This window comes from Puntigrus tetrazona, chromosome 5 (genome assembly GCF_018831695.1).
Source record: "Puntigrus tetrazona isolate hp1 chromosome 5, ASM1883169v1, whole genome shotgun sequence".
Classification (NCBI taxonomy): Eukaryota; Metazoa; Chordata; class Actinopteri; order Cypriniformes; family Cyprinidae; genus Puntigrus; species Puntigrus tetrazona.
The window spans coordinates 7,104,312-7,124,045 of NC_056703.1; the positions used below are offsets into that span (position 1 = coordinate 7,104,312).

General features: G+C 38.0%; 3 protein-coding genes and 2 non-coding genes across 6 annotated transcripts; 1 reads left to right on the plus strand and 4 right to left on the minus strand.

Annotated features, from left to right (window-relative positions):
* Positions 1-1,361: 1,361 nt before the first annotated feature.
* On the minus strand, positions 1,362-5,521 carry ccn1l1 (cellular communication network factor 1, like 1). Its single transcript, XM_043238628.1, has 5 exons — positions 5,250-5,521; positions 4,345-4,558; positions 3,492-3,839; positions 3,101-3,303; positions 1,362-2,444 (listed from the first exon to the last, which is right to left on the minus strand). Exons 1-5 carry the CDS (start codon positions 5,334-5,336, stop codon positions 2,133-2,135), a joined length of 1,164 nt encoding a protein of 387 aa, XP_043094563.1. The 5' UTR covers positions 5,337-5,521; the 3' UTR covers positions 1,362-2,132.
* Positions 5,522-15,029: 9,508 nt separating this feature from the next.
* Positions 15,030-16,651, plus strand: pole3 (polymerase (DNA directed), epsilon 3 (p17 subunit)). Its single transcript, XM_043238991.1, has 4 exons — positions 15,030-15,453; positions 15,690-15,775; positions 15,859-15,977; positions 16,065-16,651. Exons 1-4 carry the CDS (start codon positions 15,388-15,390, stop codon positions 16,238-16,240), a joined length of 447 nt encoding a protein of 148 aa, XP_043094926.1. The 5' UTR covers positions 15,030-15,387; the 3' UTR covers positions 16,241-16,651.
* Positions 16,652-17,097: 446 nt separating this feature from the next.
* On the minus strand, positions 17,098-19,687 carry rpl12 (ribosomal protein L12). 2 transcript variants are annotated; one of them, XM_043238989.1, is made up of 7 exons: positions 19,527-19,687; positions 18,682-18,755; positions 18,397-18,495; positions 18,227-18,308; positions 17,584-17,670; positions 17,238-17,350; positions 17,098-17,149 (listed from the first exon to the last, which is right to left on the minus strand). In XM_043238989.1, the coding sequence occupies exons 1-7, from the start codon at positions 19,561-19,563 to the stop codon at positions 17,144-17,146; spliced, it is 498 nt and encodes a 165-aa protein (XP_043094924.1). In that variant the 5' UTR covers positions 19,564-19,687; the 3' UTR covers positions 17,098-17,143. The 2 variants fall into 2 exon arrangements, with proteins under 2 accessions (XP_043094924.1, XP_043094925.1); XM_043238990.1 differs by having other exon boundaries at positions 19,423-19,562.
* LOC122346221 lies at positions 17,411-17,538 on the minus strand. Its single transcript, XR_006251117.1, has one exon. It is a non-coding gene; the product is annotated as a small nucleolar RNA SNORA65 (small nucleolar RNA).
* LOC122346223 lies at positions 18,028-18,153 on the minus strand. Its single transcript, XR_006251118.1, has one exon. It is a non-coding gene; the product is annotated as a small nucleolar RNA SNORA65 (small nucleolar RNA).
* Positions 19,688-19,734: the final 47 nt, after the last annotated feature.

A 19,734-nucleotide genomic window follows, 5' to 3' on the forward strand; every position in this document is an offset into this window, starting at 1 on the left:
TGTTTCATAGAAACTCTACCCTTTGCATGAGATAGAGAAAGGAAATAGATGGAGGGAAGGCCATGAGAGATGAACGGTATGGGTGAGAAAATATCTAAGCAAGGGAGGGGAAGAGATAAAGAGGCCGAATACTTGAAAATCAGAGGATACTGGGGTGTTAGATCCGTTTTCATTGTGGAAATTGCTTTGATGATTCTTACCGAGAATCTCTTTTATTATTAATAGATGACTTCTCTGTCTCTCATGAGCACGGTGCAAAAAGAGGTGCTTTCGACGTCTCAAAAGGGATTTAAAGTTGAAATTAGACAAGAATTTTAAATTGAAAGTCATTAGCTAGAAATAATCTGTCATTAGTTATTAGTAACTAGTCTTGATTAGTAATATGTCCATGCATAATACATTTAATATTTATTTTAGGGTCTCTTAACTATATTAGCATGCATATTACTAGAATATTAGCCATGTTTTAGTACTAATTAGGAGCATATTAATGCATTATGCTGCATCCCTAATCCTGCCCAGTGCCTAAACCAAACAAGTACCTTACTAACTAGTAATAAGCAGAATTAGGGATTTATTGAGGGAAAAGTCGTAGTTCATAGTGAAGAATTAAAATGTTACCCAATAACCTATTTTTAAAAAATTAAAAAAAAAATAACATAACAAAAATATATATTGTATATATACAATAAATTGAGCTAAATATATATATATATATATATATATATATATATATATATATATATATATATATATATATATATACACACACACACACACACACACACACAATAAATTGAGCTAAACGGAGTTTTATACAATGCAGTGACAGAATATGATCATGAATACCACTCAGGCCAAAAGAGGGCGCTAATATTCACATTTAAACTAAGTCTGTTGAACAGATGATCAAGCCTAGCCTTTCACAACGAACTCATATTTTAGTTTAATTTTCATGCGCGTTCAAATAAAGAAGTCACTAACAGGAGCGTTTAAAAAGAAGCACTCAAAACTACACGGAACACACCGACGGAAGAAAGCGATGCTTGTGTTAAACGACGAATCGCAGGCTGGCAAATGTTCACGGTGTGTGCGGGATTGTACAGCCATCATCACATATTTACACCTGCCATCAACACATTCAGACATTTCCTGTTCCCCTGCCATGTCAGCGCTGAAAGTCTCAGATGTCTGCGAGAAAGTGAGAGACGGAGATAAAGCAGAGAGAAATAAAACAGCGGCAACACCAAAGAAATGAATAAAAACTGACCTGGCCATGCTGTGTGTTATCAGTGAATGTCTTGTAACCCAGAAGACAAAGATAAAGTTTTTTTTATGATCATTGACATCAGCCTATTCTATTTTTGTCAATATCACACACAAATAATTTTATTTACAAAATAGAACTATCGTAATTCTACATATAAATCAGTTTGCTCCATATTTGTCATTTGCCATTCACATGAAAAACTGACATTACAACTGAAGTCTGGTAAATATTCTATTCTATTCTATTCTATTCTATTCTATTCACTTATATGTCAGTATCATACAAAGATAACACAAAGCCAAAAAAAAAACAAAAACTGTAATACATTTTATTTACAAAATTATATATATTTTTGTAAATACACATAACGTATTTGCTTCATATTTGTTATTTGTCATTCACCTCGCAAAACTGAGGTCTGAATATGACACTTCACAAGAACTGAAGTCTGTTAAATATATACGAATCAGAAACAAACAAAAAAGCATATATGTACAGTGGGGTTAATACATATTTACACTATGTACAGTAAATTTGTCTTTCTATGAATACAACAAAAAGGCATGAGTACTGAGTTATTAGTATGTGTGCGCGCACTCTATATTATGGTATGTTTTTCCTCAAATAACTGCTTTACAGTCATAATTTTTCCCTTGTGTCACTGCAGGATACCTGATAAAACAGCGATAACAAAACGGTTTCTAAGCTTCATACATATTATGGTTATACTGAGACTGCTGCTATTAAGGAATTAATGTTATTGATGCATAAATGAATCCTGGGTAAAAACTTTCCACAGAACATTTGGTACAGCAGGTGAGAAAAGTGAGAAATTGCTTATGAATGCGCTCTTGAGCTAATGTCAGTGTGTGTATGTGTGTATATCATTGGGCAGACTGAAGAGCTCTGCTTGTGATGACAGGCCCTGTCTGCCGTTTCTTTGACCGCAGCTGCAGCGCTGGATCCACATGATGCTGCGGGTGAAGTCGTCTCGTTCTGGCTCGGGACAGTGAAAGTGAAGAGGGATCGTCCGGGTCACTGAGGGAACACAGAGCCGGCCGTCTGAGCAGGAGCCGCACGAACGAGGCCGGTAGCGGCGAGCGGTGAAGCATCCTGCGAATACGATCTGCGCGGGTTTCGGGGATCGTGTGGTTCTCTGACACTTCTTTCCTTTCTGAGTGAAGGAACAGAGCGAGGGAGAAAGCGAGAGAAATCTACTTCAATAACAGAGAAGAAGCTGTCGGACAAGCATCACAATGAAAATACAAAAATTATTGATGTCATTAAAATCTAAGCAGATGATACAAACACATTTGTTTGTAGTGATCATTTTAAAAATTATACTGTAAAAAAAGTTTACAAAGACATACATATTACATTTGTTGTATTTGTTATTGTAGTATTTATTAATATGTTTACAGTTTTTATTTTATCTTAGTTTGCATTTTAATAAATTTGTTGTAGTAGTTTTAGTGTCAGTTTTAGTCATTTTAGTTTTTGTAATGTAATATATATATATATATATATATATATATATATATATATATATATATATATATATATATATATATATATATATATAAATTTTCATATCTTAGAATGCTTAAATGTTATAGCCTATATTACAAAGCTAAATATTAGCTATATATTTATATAAATATTTGTATATATATACACTATATTTATATTGTATATTTGTATATGTGTAACTTGCCTTGCCTATATATTACTATAATATTTATTATATATATTAAGCTACATTGTTGTATTTTATAATGTTACAAATAATAATAATAAAAAAAAACATATCAGACCACAGACACCACTTACCTTCAGTGATGGTGCAGATTTGCCGCCACACACTCGTATCTGACAGAGCCTGGTTTCACTGACCAGCCGGCACTCAGGATTACTATTGGTTACACGGCTGGACACGCCCATTCCACAGGTGGCTGAGCACGGGGACCAATCAGTGACCTGCAGTAAGCAGGTGGGTGGAAGGATGGGGTGGGACTTAGAGGATGAAATCCACTCTAAAGAAAAAAAAGAATATATGGTGGATAAAACAGGCTAGCCATTGCTTATAACCACGATTCTTTTGCTTCTGTGTGCAAAAGTTAGAAAGCGCTGCTATCGTATTTTTTTTATAGAAATGCATTGCGTCATCTTTTTTTTTTTCTGTTGGCTACATCACATTTTAATGGCAGCGTTAATCGTTTACCTTGATAGGAGTCTGCCGCACTGCTGTCCCAAGAAGTAGATGGAGCTACAAGTAACTCGTTGCCTGTTAGGCCTGTGTGCTCTTGTGAATGTGCGTCAGGCAACGGCTCCACATCAGCAATGCGGTTGTCGTCATCGCACACCCACTCCTGGCAGCAGCGGCCGGGCAGTTTGGCGAGGCGGCGGCGGGAACAGGGCCAGTCGGGTAGAGAGATGTGGTGCGGGCACAGCGGGACGCAGCCCACTACTCCATCAACACACGTGCACTGATGCTCACAAGTTGGCTGAAAGTCCTCGCCGTGCTGATAGACCCGTCCGTCCAGCTCACACGGGCGACCCTGAGCCTCAGCTATTAAAAGTGGCAATAGTGCTTGTTTAGCAAGTGTCATGTATAATAAATATGAACACAAGCCAAGTCCGGTGAATCACAAAACATTTAGTAAAACATTTCAGTGAGTTGAAACGATTTTTAATAGCTTAGTTTTAAAAATAACAGCACTGTCTAATATGTGACCCTGGACCACAAACCTGGTCATAAAGGTCAATTTGAATACAATTTGAAACAGTTTCCCGTTGATGTATGGTTTGTTAGGATAAGATAATATTTGGCTGAGAATGATAATGTCCAAATGAACTTATAATTTAAGTTTTGATATATTTACGCTAGGATTTTTACCAAATATCTACATGGAACACACTTTTTACTTAATATACTAGGCTAATGGTGTTTGGCATAAAAAAAAAAAATCCATCATTTTGACCCATAAAATATATTTCTGGCCGTTGCTTTAAATATAGCTACGTGTGCTACTTATGAGTGGATTTGTGGTCCAGCTACTTGATTCCTCTCTTACCTCTACACAAGCCCCTGTCAGGGTCTCCACCGGCCTTTAGGTGGCAGCGCAGTCCTTTGATGTGGTCGCAGGGCTCTGCAGGGCCGCAGTCTTGGTTAAACTGCCTGGCGCAGACCCGACAGCAGCCGCATGAGTCCAAAACCGAACTGATACCAGGAGGACACGAGGGAGGCGAGGAAGGACAGGAGCATTTCAGTGGACAGCCTCTCTGCGCCTGAGAAAGCACAGAAGGAAACAAGTGAGGGCTGAACATCTTCATCCCATAAATCAAGAGGTAATAAGTTGTTGTGACTTAAAAAAATATATGTAAAAAGAAAGTTTAAAACGTCACCGTTTTGCAATAAAGCAGTAACATTTATTATTGCCGTAACATTTTTAGCTACTATAAAGTAGTTATAAATTCATTCCGCCTCTCTGTTAGATCATATGCAAAGAACTGGCTCTGTATACTAATAAAGCGGGGGAAAAATTTATTCAGCGGCCCATCAGTCACTGTACTAGGCTGTAATATATGCGAAACTGACATTGTGAATAGGACATTTTTATGTAGAAAAAATAATAACTGCACACTCCCTTAAACACTGTTTGATTGTTAGGGTAATAAACTAAGTGCTTAAGGGAGTGTGAAGTTATATTCTTTATTTAGTTTACTCTTTTAACGTGCACCTCAAAAGATGTGCATTTGTTTTAATCCTTTATTAGGAAGTTCTTATACCAATGCATAACAGTACGATCTCATTCAAATTACCGATCAAGCCACAAATCATAGTGTACAGAAGAGCAGTAAAACCTTTTAATGCGCCCTGGACGGCTGTGGTAGTTTGCTATATTTATTTTCAATTATATTAAAGTCTACCTGAACGCACGTTCAAATCCAAACCATCAAGCAGAGCACAGAAACTCACCTCCACAGCGGCCCATGACAGCAGCGCCAGTGTGATGAAATGTCCTTGCCTTAGTATGCTCCTCAGAGGGGACATAGTTGGTTTCATCCAAAATGTTTCAGTTTGTGCTGTTTGGATGCGTTACAAAGTAGTGTTTCGGGTGTTCAAATAGTGCCGTCTGATTTGCAGCCCCTCTGCGTCTGTCACTTCAAAAAGATCTGTCTGGTTAGCAATCCGCACTCGCCCCTTTCTCTTGGAGCCTGTTTGGGAATCGGTAAATGCAAAAAACTGTAAAGCTCTGCTCTCACTAGATTCCCTTAGAAACTGCCACTTTTATAGACAGCTGTGCACAGCCCCCTCTGACATCACACACACGCACACACACACACACACACACACACACACACACACACACACACACACACACACACACAGATTTGACAGGTCACTTCAGACACAGAAAGAAAAAGATATAAAGTATTATTTTCCTTTCTCCTTTTTACTTGTTTCTTTTATTATGAATTAAGAACAAACATCTTAAGATGTATACTTCTATTACTATCTTCTTTCACCTTCTATCAAATTATAGATAGACAGCAAATGAAAACTAGAGCTGGAAAAACGAATGGTGTTTGTGTCTGATTTCAGGAACTAGTCTGGATTGTTGTGAAATACAGGAAAGGTAGCACATTTTGGTCAGAGGAGAGCCCGGTGACACACACACACACACACACACTGAGCAATCCTCTCACCTCCCCTGCAGACAGCACAGACAGTTTGTCAGACGGCACTCGCTCTCACCGCAGCGGCGGGCGAGACATCACACACACATGGCACATAGCTGCCGGTCCGTTCGGTGACGTATTACAGAATCTGAGCGAGAGAGAAGGAAAGAAAGGGAGGAAAATCGAATGTATGAAGGAGTAGGTGGTGTGGAAATGCCACTGCGTGCAGCTTTTCATTCATTCCAGCGTGTCAGAAGAGCAGCTGGAATGACATTCCTCCGAAGAAGCACTGATGTGACATCCACAGGGTCAGGGCTGAAGTCTGCCGGAGATGAGTCACTGCATATGCAGCAAATGACTGTAATGACTGATAATAGAGTCATATGGCAGGAATCTGAACAAGTTCAAGGAGACACCAAACAGTCGAATCTTAGTTAGCACGCATATCGTAAGGATGTATTTGTGGCGCCGTGATGCAAATGCTCGAAATTCATGCACAATTTAGGAAACCATCAACGATTAGAAACCGTTTAAGGACGTCAGTGATTTGTTTGAGGTTTTGAAATATCTTTTTTTATAACGTATTAGTTCTGTTAGTGTGTGCATTAAAATCCAGGTCACTAGTTCTTCTCTTGAAGAGATAATACAAAAGCAAAACCTTGGCATCATTTACACACCTAAAATAATATTCTCAAGTAGTTTTTCTTGTCCTTGCAATGAAAGTGAGTTTTGGATCTCATTGGATTTTATTGTGAAGAATGAAGAATCAGAAGCTTCTTTCTTTCAGAACGACTTCTTTTGTGTTCAACAGAATAGTTTGGAATAGCATGAGTTTATTAAACTAGTCTTTAATTTGTGCATACACGCATCGCGAAAGTATTCTGAACATTTTCGCCACGGTGAACATCTGTTTTGTGGTTAATCTTTTTTTTTTTGGGTCCAACACGAGTCACAACGAAGCACTGGTCACACTCTATATTAAGGTCGAGATCTTGCATTACCAAACCATTAACTACAACTTTTGCCACAATAACCTATTAATTTGCTGATTGTTAATATGGTAGTTGTTGTAAGTTTAGGTATTGGGATTATATGGGTTTAGAATATGGTCATGGCACATTATGTGCTTTATAAGTACTAATAAACAGCCAATATGTTAATATTATTAATGCAAAGCAGCTTAAAAGTGAGAATTGGTCTTTATGTATTAGCAAAGCTCTTTACCAAGAGAATAAATTATATTCACATGATACCATATAATTTTTATCTTATAGAGGGAAAATAATAATAAATCGTGCAATTTGCTGCTTTTAAATTATCAGCACAGTACTTCAGACCTACAAATGAGACCTCAGTGGGTGTCCCATATTACTTGGGTGTCCCATATTACTCAATATTCAACGTTACCTTGTTCCTACACACACTTCTAAGTTTAAGTATGAGTTTGAGTATTTGTCAGACAGAGCAAATTGCCATCCTCAATGCTCAAAGAAGGAAAAATAAAGATAAAACATATACATATGTTTGTTGATGTCTGGAACATACTGTGCATTGCTATGAAAACAGTGAAGTGAGGGATCAGCGGCTCGGCACATTAACAAGAGGAGCATGTCAAAACGGCACAGTGGGAAATCAGTGTGTATATATTCGTCTGTCTGCCTGGGGACAGAATAATAAAAGTCTTGCCTAAAAATAGAAGCGCAAAAGCAATAGAGATTGAACCAACTAATAAACTAATACCATGGCAACACTTAGACTTGCCACACAGAGTCAGCAAAGCAATGGAATCTACGTCTGCTGAAACTAAAACAATCTCAAAACAGTATGAATCAAAATAAAAAAAAAATATCTGAAGACAAGCATTTATAATCGAGGGATACTGACCTAATTCCTTATATTAAAATCAGTCTTTTTAATGTGGAAAAAGAACTGATCTCAAGAAATGTCCTGGTCACCCAAAACCAAAAGGAAAACATACTGTACTCATATTTTGACTGAAACAATCTAGACTGCTTTGCACATGACCCACATGGCGCTAAAACACAGGTTCAATACATGAACCCCGGCATGTTTTTATGATGTTGATATAGACATTTATTGCTGAGTTTTTATTACGTTAAATAGCTGGGGAAAGTCGCTACAAATCAATTCTCTACCATGCCTCTCAAGTACATCTCTGTATTCCATGAGCTACCGAACAAACCTACTGTCTACGAAAACCGATAGATATGAAGCTGGATATGTGTGATGCTAACATTCAAAAGCATCAGTTTTGCAAATCTCCCAGCATATTAACATTGTTTTGAAGCCACAGGATAATCTTGAAGTAACTGTGCAAAAATTAAGCTTTATGAATCAAAACTCTGTAAACTTGTGTGAAAAGGAATAAAAGGTGTTTTGAGTTTTACTGCCTCTAGTGTTCATTTCTGCAGCGATATATATATATATATATATATATATATATATATATATATATACTTATTGGTATATATTATTGTCTTGCTAAAAAGTGCACCCAGGTATATTAATGTCATGAGAGCAGGCAGCAAGTGTATATATTAATCAATAATCAAGAGAATTGTTAAATTGGTAAATAAATGTTCTAAATATGTACAATGCAAACAGTTTGGGGTTAGGGTTAGTCTCTGATAGCAGATTTTTTTCTTTAAAATAAATATAAAATATGACCTTGGACCCCTTCGTGAGATTTTTGTTGAACATCCTGACGCTTAGATCAAACATGAAATTTCCACTCAGTAAATGACTAAGCATTGCAGCTGGTAAGTGTATGAGCGGGAAACTGCTGGGAACCGATATGTGCCCCTGGAGCTGTTTAGCTTTGCTGTTTAATGCAACAACATCTTTAAATGTTCCTGGAAATAATCCTCTAAACACACCAGAGATGGAAAAAATTAAGCCACATGTGCCAATATTAACTCCCCAAATATGTATCTTTCTCCTCTATACATCCGTTTTTCAACACAAACTCACCTTGTATCAACAACACCTCTTTTATGATATTGTTCAGAGGGCAGCTGAAATATGCCACTTTCAGGCCAACATAATCAAACAGACGATTCACCCGTTGATGAGTCAAATAAAAAAAAAAAAACGAAAGGGTTCAAAATACTGGCATGAAATACCAGGCATGGTGTGAAACGCTTCTAGCAGATACCAAGGATACCTCAGGGTTATTCGTGGAACTGTTTGCAGGATTTGACGATTCGCCTAAGAATGCTCAACGCTCGTAAATCACACAGGGGCCGAAAAAAAACTTAGAGAGCTGGAAATGAATTATTTTAGCAGTTGAGAATTTTGCAAAGGTTACAGTAGCTATGTTAGGTCTGCAAGGAGTAGACTCAACAGGAAGTCAAACAACCCTTTGTGTTTGCGTACGTGTATGTGTTTGTGTGTGCACATTCTTGTCTGGATATTTAGAGATGCCTTCAATTTCCAGAGAGTGAAGGTCAGTTAATCGAGTGTTTGCGTGTCTGAGTGAATGCACATATGCACATAGATTGACTGTGTATGTGCTGTAACCAGCTTGTGATGGATATAGAAGTTCAGGTTCCGTCTGACCCTACACTGCTGGTCTGTATTCAGAGCCGGGCTCTCTCTGACAGGCTCATGCATCATCACAGAGCCGCCTCTGTTTGTTTGCTTCTGATGAGCCCTGTGCCCAGTGTGTACAGAGCATCCCGACTTTTTCCACTGCCAGTGCTGTGCAAAAAGACATTCCTCAAATGACGTCTGTTCAGAATGCTTCATTTCATTTCAAAACTGCCACATTGATCGGAATCGTTTTTGAGCCAAGGTACACTTCTGGAGTCAAGCCGCCTTCAGTAGTCTAAATAAGCTGGATTTTGTACTGTCCATTGTTTATTACCTCTAAATATCACAGTACAAAACATATACTGGTATAATATTGAAGATATCTGAAGTAATTGTCACTCAGTGTCGCCAAGTCCTCCCATAGAGTTGGGCGACTTTAACACCGTCGCTGTGGGTTGTTTTTCATGTCTGCAGGTCGAAGCACCCCCAATACTGTGATATTTAGGAATCTAATTTATTCTACCCCCTGGGATAGTTTTGCATAGCAATTGGGCAGGTTTCAGTGTGAAAACCTGGCAACCCTGTTGTCACTACAGTTGGTAACTGTAGTTGTGTTCGAAGTTACATACTGTCATTTGGTTTAAAAACTGACTTCATAATCACAAAAAAATTGTTTTTTGTAATAGCATTTGTGCAAAGTTTTAAGCAATTATTTTTCAAACTGGGGGCATAGCAGTAAGAAAAATGTTTGTAATTGTGTGCATGTTTAATTTACAATGCCACTATAGGCTAAGATATAAAATACGATGCCTGTGCAAATGATACCTGGGTAAAAAAAACTAAACAAACTCTATGCTAATTAATTACTTCTGTAAAGTATATATTATTCATCTTAACCTTCACTCTCGCAGTTTCTCCCACGTGATCTTTGCAGACGGAGACAGAACACTTCACCTCAACTTATGGACAGAGTTTGATACCTTTAGCTTTCTTTGCTGTGAAATGCCTGTCACAACTCCATCAGAATCGTGTTTGATATTTCCTGCATATTCATAGGTGCATAATGTGTATCAGCTGGAACATGGCGCTTTCTGTCGCTTGCATTGCAGCATGTGGCCCCTTAACCTCAAAAATAGGTCAGGAGTTCAAACAGGTGAAGAAGGTGTTCTCCACAGGTGTGTTTCAATGAGGTTCATTCAGACACTCGCTTCTCATCACTCACGTGAGCCTGTTGTTCATTCAGTTTGAGTTCCTTCACTCTTTCAAAATGGAGGTGTTGACAGCCGAAGAGAGAGCAGAACCACCCTCCTCCACCCCTCCACTGCCCAAACCTTCAACAACACAACTGTCCTCTTTGAAAGACAAGATCTCCAGGTGTGCAGTAGATATGAGGTGTAATAGAGGTGAAGATGAGGATTAGAGCCGAGGCTGAGGTAACTGTTGATGGCAGCTTGCAGCCGATGTTTTGGTTCTGCTCTAAGAAGCTAAACTATGTTGTTATGACAGCGAGAAACTCAGACTGCATAACAGTCTTTATCTCGCAAAAAACCTGGGTCAATCGATGTAATTAATAATGGAAAAATGTAAACAGCCCTTAACAGAGCACTCATTTTTTTGCTAATGTTGTGCAGGCCACGATGGTAACCGTTTTGGATTGACACATGCAAAGACGATAGATTTAGTTCTTATACTTTGGATATTATTAGTCCCCCATAAGACTTTTATTAATGTGAGCAGTGATAAGTGCTGTAAATATAAAATATGTCAGACTGCTACAAACTGCTTCAAGCAAGCAGTTGTGTATTTTATGCTATTTACAGTTTGCACAAAGGTATACAAAAGGTCAAATCGGATTCGCAAAAAGACTCATGAAAAGACTACTTCCCACATGGAAAGGGTGACTCAGAATGAAAGAAAGCAGATTTTCATAATGTAAGAAAGAAAACACTAATGATATGTTTATGATCTTTTAAAAAGCCTTCGTGGATGGAGTTGTCATGTGTTTTGATTGATTGCAGACTCAATGAAAGCAATTGGGGTGATCAAGTGAAATGTTTTACGCTATGTTCTTTGTCGACTAAAAAACTGACAAAATAAAACGGAAACAGCTGGCAGAGAAAAAAAACACAATAAAATGCAGAGAGTCCAAACAAATGGTAAGTCAAGCGTTTTAGTTATGCAATGCATTACAAATACAGATACATAATACTAATCATTTTTGACAAGGTCACATGTCCGTTCCTAAAACTATTATAGGTTAATTATGAGATTCGGTTGAGATTAAAGTTTGAGGAAATATATGGCACACCGTAGCTTTCAATCCTGTATGAATATGCAAAGTACAAAGCACTGACGTATGAACGCAAAATGTTCTGCGTTGAAACTGACGAAAATCTGTATTATCTGCAGCTAACGGACATAAAATTAGACGGTAAATACATGATATATTGAAATACCAATTTCCATCACAGCAAGCCTTTGGATGACCTCTTGAGAGAAAGGCCTGTCTGACTTAAAGCAGAAGCAAATGTCCAGACAATGACTGCAGTATTTATGTGTTCTTTTGGTTGTGGCCTTTCCTGAGAACATCTACTGGAGTGGGCTAGTCGATGGACTTTCCTGTTTCTGTTAAAACTTTCTTGGTTGAACCTTGAAAGGAAACGAAGGAGACTGGGGAACTCAGACTTCCTATCCTTCCTTAGGAACTGTGACCTGTGGAAGCACGCGACTAGGAGTTATAGTCATAATAAGTGATGGTGAAAGGTAAAATTTTTTACAAATATTGGCAGGCTGAACTCTGACAAAGACATTCTCTGAACTCATGGAAACACACTTTTTAAGAAAATGTCTGTATATATATATATATATATATATATATATATATATATATATATATATATATATATATATATATATATATATATATGTGTGTGTGTGTATGTATGTATTAGCTTGGTTGAACTAAGCTTTTATTTTCTTGCTGGAAATTTCCATTACGTTAAAACAACAGTATTACTGCCTTAAATCCTGACCAAAAATCTGACCAAGCCTATACGCTTGCCTATTTTTGTCACTGTATTAGTCATCTGAATTTATGGGCCAATGGACTTTATAGTGGAATTCAAATACTAAAATGGCTTTAATTTAGTAATGCATTTCAGGAAACTCCTAAAGACACTTAAATGAAGTCATGATCAACTGGATAAAAGCAATGGCAACAATTACACATTCCCTTTTATAAAGACAACGCTTTAGTCTCTGTTCCTTATAACTTTATCTCACTACAAAAAACACTTTATGTTAGAAATTACTGCTATATAGTCGAGAAACATAGTGTATTCATAGTGTATCATAATAATAAAAAATCTAATCATGAAAATAACTGGTAAAAAATTGCATCAGTATCAGGTAACAGTTATATATGTAAATATTTGATAGAAATAATATGGAAGTCTAAATAGTTTACATGTCACGTGATACAGTTCAGTTGATTACAGGGCATTTTTACAAATTAAAAATTTTGCTGTTGTTTTGTTTAGAAACTCAGAATGGAGGAGACATTATTTCCCAGGTGAATTTCATGGGAATTCTACACTGAATCCCGCCTATAAAATAAACAAATTTCACTAATAATTTAACAATTATTCCTAAAAAAAGATAAATAGAGTCCTAATTATACAAGAGAGAAGTATTATTAGTATTATTAGTGACACCTGGTGTTGCTGTCATACACTACCGCCACAATACCAAACATTTTTCCAAATTTATCAGTTCTGTATCAGTATTGATGCTAGTGTTTATCTAACGATTTCACAACGATAACGAGAGCTGTCATAAAAATGAAAAATACATTAGACTCTCTATTTAGAAGACTAAACTTTTGGCCCTCTCCTAATTAATCAAAACTCTAAACGAATGTAAACTGCAGCCGTGCCAAGTCATATTCAGATTTAAAACGTGAGCACTTGAATGACATCACTGCCTTAGGAGAAAAAGAATGAAACAATCTCTATAAAAAGACGACATGGTGTTAAATGTTAATTGCTTCATGAGCTAATATGTGAAGCTAACCTCAACACATTTGATGAGCATCAAAGAAAGAGGGGGGAAATGTCATGGAAAGTCTTTGCCATTTACCGCAGTTGAGGTCGACACAATTGTATGGCAAACATTAAAGTGTGATAAAGATGTAAAAAAAAAAAAAAGTCACACCCACCGGCAGTTCACTTTTATGGGTCTATTCATTATGGAAAAATCTACATGCGATACTTTATAAAAACTTTAACTACTATTTCAGGGGGACCACACATGTAGTACGCTTTATGCAGTACTTACTATCCTCACCAATCACATGTATCCAAACAGTCCTCCACTTTTAAGAAAATAAATATATAGATTAGATCAGAAACATAAGTTAAAAAAAGTATATATCTAAAAATTATAATATATATATATATATATATATATATATATATATATATATATATATATATATATATATATATATATATATATATATAATTTTTTCTATTATTTGCGTCTGGTAAAGCGAAGCAGTGCGGCATGTTTCACATTCATTCTCACGCTCAAACATTTGAAACATGCTATAAATGGAGATCTTAGAACATTAACAAACGTACTTGCAAGACCATGAAATTACTACAATATACATTCCGTGTAAATTGAGCAGTTGCTACGTGACCACTGCACATGCTTCAGAAAGTCCCACTAATGCATCAATAAACACATTACTCGCGTGGACTCGTTTCGCGATAAAACGAGCAAGAGGGAGAATTGCAAAGACAAACAAAACGTTCGGTTTGTACAGATGTCCATTCTGACATTCTGAGTTTAGAGCTACTTCGCACGATCTGAGACGCAGATAAATAGAATTGCCATCTAAATAGTGCTAAGAGGCCCAAGAACAACAGCCTACAAGCCAACTGAAAGCAACCACTGAAACAGCAAAATTGTTTTTCCCGTTTACTTCAATAAAGCGTATGCGTTTTTCCACCAATGCGCAATTCTTCGTGATTTACAAAAAAAAATAAATTAAAGAGAAATACCAAAATATAGCCTACTAGGTTGTTGGTTCCTCATGCATTTCCTATTTTTAAAAATGACTAATACATACATACATACATATATATATATATATATATATATATATATATATATATATATATATATATATATATATATATATATATATATATATAGACATCAATTTTTAAGTCGCTATCAGTTGTAGTCCTGTCAGTGTCAGAAATAAATAAATAAATAAAATAATATATATATATATATATTTTTTTTTAATTTATTTATTTATTTTTTTCTGACACTGACAGGACTACAACTGATAGAGATGTAAAAACTTAAAACAAAACAAACAAACAAAAAACGACTTCATATAATAATTTCTATTACAGGTAAAACGTAAACGTCGCTCAACACGCAACTTCGCGCGCAAGACTAGCCTACAAATTGACGTCATAACCGCACGGCCATTGGTTGGCTGGCAGAGCAGGGAGAGGTGAAAGGTTAACGCATGGGTTTGGATGATCAAGCGGGCTGCGGACGACTGAAGCGCGTTAGCTTTTGTCCGTACTCGTGCGTTTTGCGGGGGATTGGTTTGCCGATATTCCACCTAACGCGCACGTAAGGTAGCGAAGTTCGTTATTTAACGCACTTCGGTCGTTTTTAGGCTGATAATCGGTGTCTGTTAACCCTCGGATAAGTTCGACGGCTAGGCTAACGCAAAGTTTTCGCGGCTGTTCGGATTGACGTCTGATCGCGCATGTTGGACAACACTAATCGGTTAATATAAAACGAAACGCGTTACGTCGTCGTGCTGCATCTCTTTGAAGTGTGTATTCGGTGTAATGGCCGAGAGACCGGAGGACCTCAATCTTCCCAATGCTGTCATCACACGGATTATAAAGGAGGCGGTAAGTGTCATCACGCAGCAAATCAATCAATCATTTTTATTTATATAGCGATTTTAACAACGCAGGTTGCATCAAAACACTGAACGGTATAAAACAGAAAAAGGAATTGTATAGCACGCGTTAAAAAGTCGAGAAGCGTCTTAAGAGAAAACCATAGAAATTGAAGTTGTCTTTCAGGCACTGCATTAAATCATAAAGTGTTTAGTATTCAGGCAACCTGTCTTCTTCGTGTTTAGTTGCCAGACGGAGTTAACGTCTCCAAGGAGGCAAGAAGAGCAATATCTCAAGCAGCCAGCGTTTTTGTTCTCTATGCAACATCTTGGTAAGTCAGACGTTATGTTTCATTATCAGAAGCTATACTCTGGAAGCCCACCCAAGTGTAACCTCCACTTTTGTTGACACCAGCGCAAACAATTTCGCTATGAAAGCAAAGAGGAAGACGCTGAATGCTGGAGATGTGATGTCCGCTATGGAGGAGATGGAGTTCGAGCGGTTTTTGCAGCCCTTGCGGGAAGCACTTGAAGGTAGGCGCTACATGGAGCTTTAGAATCCAGGTCCAGAAATGTATGAATCATTTAAAGCACCCGACCCGTATAACCCGTTTGTTTCAGCATACAAAAAAGGTCAGAAAGGCAAGAAGGAGGCATCGGAGCAAAAGCGTAAGGACAGGGAGAAGAAGAACAGCACAGATGAGAACGACAAAAGTAGAGATGACGAGGAAGACGAGCACATGGATGATGAGCAGGAGGGAGAGAATGAAGGAGAGGAAGAGGATGTGGAGAACTGAGAGAGATCAGGATGTTTGTTTGGTCCGTCCTGGTTTCTATCAGCCATGGCAATACTTCCCACATTAATGGTGGGATAAGGACAAGCCTATGGTACTGAAAAATTTTTCACTTTAGGGAAAAAAAAAAAAAAATCCTGTGGAGCGCATTTCAACAAATTGCACAGTCTCTTCAAATTCAACTTAAATCAGATATAAACACAGTAATGCCCAGTTAAGCAAATTTATGGTCATAAAATGGGCGTGTTGACTTGTGATGAGGAATAAAAGGTGAGCGCTGCTTGATGTCAAACACTTTGTAAACAAGGTTTCTGTTGTGAAACTTAAGCCAGTTTTTTCCCAGGGCAACACCACATAGCCAAGCTTAATACTTTTGTACCAAGTTTTTGTATTAATAAATTGTAACTTTAAAAAGGTTGTTTCGTCAATTCATGTTGTTAAAATAAGTGTAGCTTCCCATATGGTAGATAAGTGGATTTAATAAACCTGAAGGTGCCCCATGTTATTTTGGTTAACTTTCTACTGTTACGGAAACCCTTAAGCGTCTACAGGAGACTTCAAAGTTAATGTTTTTTTGCTCAAGACTTAACCTAGGTCACTTCTCAAGTTAAATCAGGTGTTTGTCTCCTTTTAATCAATGTGCAGTTCTGAGGCACCCCGGACCCTGATCGATAGTCAACATTTGAAAAGGATCATAATAGTTCCAAGTTGTCCTAAGGCAAGAACGGACATTATTTTGGGAGAACCTTTTGATCCGCTTCAAAATGTGGAGTACAGTGGCTTCATGTTTTATAGCCTTTTAATTAAACCCATTTGATAACCACTGGAGGGAAAAAAAAAAAAAAAACACACAACACTTCTCATTTTAAATGGTTTTATTTATTTGTTTTATTTATTTTAGTCTTCTTACTCCTGCAAGAGGAAAAAAAAAAAAATTGAAGTTAACCAGCGAGTTAAAGGCAGTAAAAAAAAAAAAAAAAAAAAAAAAAAATTAACTTACAGCTGGGCATTCAACTTTGCCACTGTTGATGTCATCAATGACATCATGGGGAAGACGACCGTCAATGGTGCAGCCCACAGACTGAGCAGTGCCAAGAATCTCTTTAATGGTACCTGAGGAACAGGACCAGATTAGTTTGTACGGTCCTCTAATAAGAGCTTGCATTATAAAATGCATGTTCCAGTCTTTTTGGCACAGGGGTAGCCACAGAGTTGAATAGCCCTGCTTCCTAAAGCTGGGTTATTATTAGCCTCCACTGGACAGTACACAGTCCTACAGAAAAGACTGGAACCGTGGTTAAGAGGCTGATCAACATAATTGCCCTTAAAACATTTCCAATACATACCACTAAGCTCCCTGGCAATGGATCGTGGCCTCATGACACGGGCGATGCCGACGATCTCGTCGAAAGTAACGCTTCCAGAGTGCTTAACTACAAAAGAAAAACGCAAACATGATACAAACATCAGGTCGACATATCAAACCAATACCATGTGCATTACCTTTCAAAAGTTTGAGGTCGGGAGATCTAAAATGTTAAGCACAACTTGCACTAAAACAAAAACAAAAACAAAAAAAAAAAAACGTACAAGTTGAAGAGCTTCAATGCATCCAGTCTGAATTAAAAATGCATTTGGGTGTATTTGTCTCTTTGCATGAGCTTGGCTGTTTTTTTGGGGTTGCACCACTGATACATTTAAAATGCATCCAGGCTCAATTAAAAAGGTTAACTCTTAGGGACCACAAACTTCTGAAATGTGATGTGCAAACAACATTCTGGCCAATATGAAGGTGTTCCAGACCTCACGGCACAGAGTTGCCCATTAAGTTGGGCAACCCTGTTTCCTAGAGCTGGGTCGCTATTAGCCTTCCTTGTGGCAGTACAAAGTCACTTACAGGCAAGTACAGTGGCAGGAGGCTTATAGTCAACTACAAAAGGCCACAGCCTTTGGATTCCTCTAACGTAGTATATTGAGGCGGTTACGTACTGTTCTTGACCTTCTTCCTGTCACGGGGAGGTTCCTTCAGCGCCTTGATGATGAGGGCTGAAGCTGATGGCACCACCTCAATCTAGAGCAAGAACGAAAAGCTGTAAACATCAGAAAGCTATATACCTACAAGAGGCAAAGTAGATGCTGAAACACCTCCGAGGGCTTACCGCTGCTTGCCTGTTCTGAATGGTCAGTTTAACAGTGATTCGCAGGCCCTTCCAGTCGCCGGTGGCCTTTGCAATGTCATCACCCACCTTTTTGGGGGACTGAGGAAAAAAAAAAAAAAAAAAAAAAAGATAGATGAGCATACAGCAACATACTGTTTCCCCCCCCCCTGCTTCAAGCTTTTAGGCACGGAGAAAGCCAGTAGATTGGTGCCTAGTACTTAAGCTAGATCACTATAAAGCAGACTATGACTGTGGGAAGGATTTAAAAAAAATGGCTGTACTTACAAGACCCAAAGGTCCGATTTTGGGGGCCAGAGAGGAAGTGGCACCAACCTCTCCACCGGTACATCTCATGTACACTAGTAATAGAAAAAAAAAAAAAAAGCATTAATATGCTCTAAAATTACACCTCAAGAACTTCTAGATGGAGTTATGGAGTCATCTTATGTCTAAATATTGAAGGGTTAAAAACTTAAAAAGGACCTTTGCAAACGGGCTCATTCTCAAACTCAGCCAAGGTTAAGTTTTGCCACCAGAAATAAAAAGCTTCTCGTTTTCTGTGGGGCTTAGTACACTTGTACACTTTTTAAACTGTTATCCTTGTTAAAGGATAACTGGTTCACGTACCTGCATACTCTGGGTGGGTAAAAGCACGCTACATTGTAAGTGCTTCATGACCTTAATATGCTGGTCGTGGACAATAAAGGAGTATACCTGCATCTATGAAATTACGGCTGAACTACGGAGCCCCTTTGTTTTGAACGTGGTGACAAGCGAGCTATGATTAAATAAAAATTGCATTCCAAAGAGGAACGAATTCTCTTTTCCATAAAAAAAACCAACAACACGTCAAATGAAATCGTTATCAGCGCCTCGTGCACGTGGATGCTACAGCTAGTAAAGATGCTATAACTTTATATTAAAAAGACGCATCTAGGATAAACCACACACATATTCTACCGCATGCAAGTTAACATTCATCTTGGCTCAACAAAGCTATACCGTTAGTTACTTGTGTAGTTTTACCTTTCTACTCATTTATTAGTCCCAGCGCGAGAGGCCAAGGCGCAGACATGGCCGCTCAGACCTAATCAGAAATCCGTCAAACGGTTACCGTATTCCAGACATACCAATTTTAATCTCGCTGGGGTCGAATTTGGGAGGCATGTTGTATCAGACACGGTTGACCTCGGTTCGACTCGAAAAGGTGAGGGTGTCGGATGAACCCGGATTCGGGACGACCGAAATGCGTTGCACCTTCACCACAAAAGCGAAAGAGGAAAAGACCGAGGAAGCGTGGCGCCGCCGATATAAAGGCCGCGAAGTATCGCGAGAACT